Source organism: Morus notabilis, unplaced genomic scaffold, assembly GCF_000414095.1.
Source record: "Morus notabilis unplaced genomic scaffold, ASM41409v2 Scaffold719, whole genome shotgun sequence".
Classification (NCBI taxonomy): Eukaryota; Viridiplantae; Streptophyta; class Magnoliopsida; order Rosales; family Moraceae; genus Morus; species Morus notabilis.
The window spans coordinates 74410-79519 of NW_010365597.1; the positions used below are offsets into that span (position 1 = coordinate 74410).

The 5110-nt window shown below is 36.8% G+C and overlaps 1 protein-coding gene across 2 annotated transcripts; it reads left to right on the forward strand.

Annotated features, from left to right (window-relative positions):
* Window positions 1-1737: 1737 nt before the first annotated feature.
* LOC21388038 lies at window positions 1738-4951 on the forward strand. Of its 2 annotated transcripts, XM_024172418.1 has the most exons (4): window positions 1738-1914; window positions 2037-2213; window positions 3881-4197; window positions 4922-4951. In XM_024172418.1, exons 1-3 carry the CDS (start codon window positions 1872-1874, stop codon window positions 4192-4194), a joined length of 534 nt encoding a protein of 177 aa, XP_024028186.1. In that variant the 5' UTR covers window positions 1738-1871; the 3' UTR covers window positions 4195-4197; window positions 4922-4951. The 2 variants fall into 2 exon arrangements, with proteins under 2 accessions (XP_024028186.1, XP_010106666.1); XM_010108364.2 differs by lacking the exon at window positions 4922-4951 and having other exon boundaries at window positions 3881-4289.
* The last annotated feature ends 159 nt before the right edge of the window (window positions 4952-5110 follow it).

A 5110-nucleotide genomic window follows, 5' to 3' on the forward strand; every position in this document is an offset into this window, starting at 1 on the left:
TCTGTGAATGTTGTTTTATGAGATTAACCTTACACTTCCAGTACTTACTATCTTGATAACGACTTAAAAGGGGATTTTAGTACAAATGATTTTTTTCATCAATGGTCGTAGTTTTATAATTATAAAATGAATGTTTTTATTAATTTATTAGTCAATCACTCATTCTAAGCGGTTATTAATTTTAGTTTATTACTAATTAACTCGATGATTCTTTATGAATCAATATCAATTAATCACTGGCTTGTCGCCGGCCTGCTGGCCGTCGTTCCTCGTCCAACGTTCATCGCTGGCCGATCTGCGTATTGCCCGAGTTCGTGCCGCCAGCGGAGGGAGCTCGGGGTTGGGTCGAAACTCGAGGGAGAGGCGCAGAAAAGATCGTTCCCTGCCGCTGATTTGTGTGCTGACTGGTAGTTGTTGACCTCATTCAGTGCCACCACCACATCATCGGATAGCTACCGTGCGCGGTACACGTCGGAGTAGGCGCCAAAACTGACTCGTGGAAGTGAGAGAAACAAGGTGGTGGACGGTGGGTTTGCCATTTTTGTTGGAGGTTGTGGGTGAGGGGTTAAAATAGATAGGGCTTTTAGGGATTGGATTTTGGTGGTGAGTGAGTTTTAAGATTTTGATGGGTAAATTGATCGGTTTGATGAGTGGTTTTGGTGATGTTGTTCTTAGTTTGTGGTGTTTGTGAATTGTGTGATGGGTTTTTTCAAAAGAAGAACCCATGAAAAATGGTGTGGATTTGATGACTTTGGTGAGGTAGTGAGAAGTGTTTTTTTTTTAATTTTTTTTTTTTATGAGATTTTGAGGGTATTTTTGTCTTTTAAATTTTTTAAAAAAAGCACATGGTAACATGTGAGATTTTGCTATAAATTTAATGCATTTAGGCGGAAAAAAATTTAAAATCAGTTTAGTTTACTTCGTTAATTCAAATTAAAATATAATTTTATATGAGAATTTTTTATTATAATAAAAATATTAAATTTAACTGTTTTTTAAAATTTTTTATTATAATAAAACTTAAATTGAGACTTTAATTATACAAATTCAATAACTTTAGAGATTATTTTATTAAAATTAAAAGAACATGCACCAAACTGTTAAAAGGAAAAATTATATATGTATAAGTCTCAACAATTGCAGAATTTTCCCAACTCGGTTTCTGTCGGCAACAAAAACCCAGACTCAAATTCAATCTCAAACGAAAACGACATTGTCCTCGTCTTCCTCGTCACAGGAGCTGAAATCACGAGTATTCTCTTCGACGGCCGTGCGAAACCGTCCTTCTTCCAATGGCGGCACGAATCCAGCCCTCCTCCGACAGCGGAGTGAACCCACCCCTCACGGAACCTTCCCCCTAAAGGCGATGCGATCTCCTCCCCACCGGCGTGAGCTCTTCCACTGCCATCCCCCATCTCATCCTTCATGTGAATCTTGGCTTTAAAAGGAAAAGGGAAAAAAAAAAAAAAAAAGGAAAAGCAACAGAACGATGTAGAAATGGCGATTGTGGTTCTTGAGGTTGCGGTGAACAAGGATTTGTCTGCGGAGCCTTGAAAGGAGAAAAATGATGAACATTGTTAAGGAATATCTTTTTCATTCATAATTAAAAAAAAACGCTACGTGGGGCCCATTTATTTTTCAAATGTCAGAGGAGCCCAATCTTTTGCTATGATGTGGTGCGGTATAAGATTATATAATATACCAACTAATGAAAGTGGAGTCAAATCTGGTGGTCAAAAAAATAACTAGTAGTACCAGAGAAGGACCCGATAAAGAAAACTGGAAAATTTGCGATTTTGCTCATATTTGGTCATATAGAGGAGAGGAGGCGCTCGCGAGAGAGTGAGAAGGAGAAAGGAATCTGGATAGCCATGGCGGAACCTCCAAAGCTCTTCACCAATAAACCCAAAAAGGGTAAATACTTTTTTTTTTCCTTTTTCCCTTAAACCCCAGCAAGAAAACGAATATTTTTCTTGGTTTCAATGATTATCGCATTTCGTCATTGATCCGTTTACTGTTACTTTGAATTCATTCAGCGCAACTGAAACAATTTCAAGATCAGAAAGCGAAGGACTTTTCTTCACCATTGTCGTCATCGTCGTCATCAACGGGAAGTCAGCCTCCCCCTCCGCCTCAGCCACCAAAAGAGTCATTTGCTCGGCGTTACAAATTCCTCTGGCCCATGCTTCTCACCGTTAATATCGCTGTCGGAGGTCTTCCCTTTCTCTTCTCTTTCTCCTCATCTATCTTTTTTACTTTTATTTATTTATCTATTCTGCCCCACTTTTTTACTTGCAGTTCTTCATGCTGAAACGGCTAGTTTGTTTTTTGAAATTTATGGTCTTTTTTTTTTTTTCATTTTTTTTTTTTTTTTTTTTTTTTTTTGAAGTTCTATTAGTTCTGGATTTCGTGATACTCATCAATCTAGTGAAAAATCTTTTATGTGCATTTTTTTGGGGGGTGTGGATTTTGTTGTTAGAGGTTAGATGAACATTTCCTATCTCCTCGGCTGTTTGTCCTAAGTTTGCTATTATGTAGTTAGTTATTTTAATTCTTGATCATTAACATCTCCGAAGAGTGGGAACAGGGTATAGGATAAGATGTTAGGGATCTAATAGCTAGTTAGTTAGTTCTGTGGCTTTGTTAGTTGTTTATATTGTTTCTATAGTGTTTAGTAGTATAAATAGTGGGGTTTTGGGCTGGAGAGGGCTTATGATGAGATTTGTGAAGAGTGTCTAGTGCTGTGCGATACCTTGGAGGTTGGGGGTCCTCGAAACCGCCCATTCTATTATGTAATTTTCCATTTTTAGTGTTGTAAATGAAGTTAAGATTTCTGGGTTTCTAACAATGTTCACTGAAACAGATTGCATTTCTGAATCTGGCATGAAAAATTTATTTACTTTTGCGGTGTATATGACTGGTTATCTAAATTTGAAAGCCCAATCAAGAGTCAAGTGGAGAACCACTTGACAATTTTACTTTCAAGAGAGAGAGAGAAAAAAAAAATCATAACATTAATCACGTAATGAGTGGATGAAATAGAAAGACAAATTCTTTGGTTTTGATTTTGAAGTCCTTTCTACAGTAAATGATGCCATGATAAATTGGGATTTTTGTGCTTTGGAAAGAAGTTCTACTTTTATTTATAGCAAAAAGAGAAGTAGAAGCAGGAAGCAAGTTAAAAATATTAGCTTCTCTAAACAACTATAGAAGAAGTTCTACTTTTACTTATAGCAAAAAGAGAAGGTGCGGATGTTAAATGTTCATAAGACGTTATCTATTTGTGCTGCTACTCTTGTCTACCAAAATTGATAACTTGAAAGTGATTATTTTTAGCTGTTGAATGTTCATAGTTTGTGTTGAAGCATTTTCTTCTTATTCATGAAATAAATCTACAGCCGTCTGTCAGGTTCAATGGAACTCCTTTTTCCTTGCCTGCAATTTTCTACCTGAAAATACACGGGAATGCTTTTGCCAAAGGTGAAGCAGAAAGAGGTTAATGTAGATTCGTAAAATTTTCATGTCATGGATTATTGTGTATGTCAGAAGTCGTCAAGTACCTGAGTTGGACATGATATGACTTAGGTGTAGATGTTCTGACGTGTTTGTTGCTAGATTTGCTTCGTATAAGTAGAGTGCTTTTGTATATACAGATGAGATGACGCGAACCTGAAGTCAAGGGTCTTGCTGTGTGCAGTTACAGATACATAGGCATGCAATATTATAATCCATTTCATCCTACGGCCAAATTTGCATGTTATTATACATAATTACTGTTAAACTTAATTGGTTTGGCTTTCGATTTAGTTGCTTGATGATGTAGTTTCTGTTGATCATAATGCACTGTATATTGGACTGAAGTTTGTCTTAACTTTTGTAGCTTACCTTTTCATGAGAACAAAAACGAAAGAGACAGATGTTGAGGACGATATAGAGGATGAAGTTGTAACTATAGTACAAACAACAGCTGCTGATACTGCCCCTGTCGAGAAACCTCTACCCTCGCCAACCATCAATGAGCCTACTAAGTTGCGAGAACCAATCCTGGAGAGTCAGCAACGCGAGCTTTTCAAGTGGATATTGGAAGAGAAAAGGAAGATCAAGACAAAAGATCCTGAAGAAAAGAAGCGCATTGATGAAGAGAAAGCTATTCTTAAGCAGTTTATTCGAGCAAAATCTATTCCAGGCCTGTAACTGGTAAACAACTGTCGTCAAAGTATATAGAGTACCAAAAGAAAAGAGAGAATTTTCTACTTTTTGAAACTTCATCTTCTTTGTTTGTCATCACATTTTGCACATACTTTTGTTTTTTTTATCAATGGACGTTCTTTTTCTCTTTACAAATTGCCATATCTGAATAAATGGTGTCTGGAAAAATTTTAAGTTGCATCTGGTACAGAAAGTTGTGGAATTTGCTGTTGCTTAGTTCTAAAAGGCCAGTCATCAAGTCAATTAGCAAAAAGTTTGTTCCTTACAAGTCACTTATCCGATTTAGGAGCAGAACTACTACTACTGAAAGCCTTAAAAATATGTATTTATCATGAGTCACCTTACTCCTTTGAACCAGAAACTAGTCTAGTGGGACAAGGTTGTGGATTCAACGGGCAAGTGCCGATATTCGATCAAACTCGTGAAAAACCAGCAAGCATGATCTCCTTGTTCATAGAAAATAGGGAAGAACGCCATATCAAGAAGATCCTAGAGAAGTTCTACTTTAGGTTGGTTTATTTTATTTTTCCTCTGTCCGACATTCTACCTTCCAATGACGTTTTTGGAACGGTGACTAATACCAAACCGTCTCTTTCCTTGTCATGTTTCTTTGTCTCTATTGCTCAATATCATTTTCTCAGGAGTAATATATACATACATATATGCATGCATATATATAATATTATAATTCTCATTTGGTACCCAATTGCAGAAATTATAAGTTGAGCATATTCTCCCATCTTTTTAACTCGTGGAGATTCACATGGAGCTAACAGAAAGCATGAACAATTTCCAAAAAGGATGTGGACATACCATCTGTGCATTCTAAGAAAGTCCCTCCAACATGCAGGCATCCCCCTACCCCAAAAACCAACGGCAACTATATTATATATATATATAT

Excerpts from the sequence above, each read along its gene's own strand:
- LOC21388038 (XM_024172418.1), top strand. The coding sequence starts at position 1,872 with ATGGCGGAACCTCCAAAGCTCTTCACCAATAAACCCAAAAAGG. Across the intron at positions 1,915-2,036 it reads CACCAATAAACCCAAAAAGG|CGCAACTGAAACAATTTCAA; the intron begins GTAAATACTTTT and ends GAATTCATTCAG. Across the intron at positions 2,214-3,880 it reads CGTTAATATCGCTGTCGGAG|CTTACCTTTTCATGAGAACA; the intron begins GTCTTCCCTTTC and ends TAACTTTTGTAG.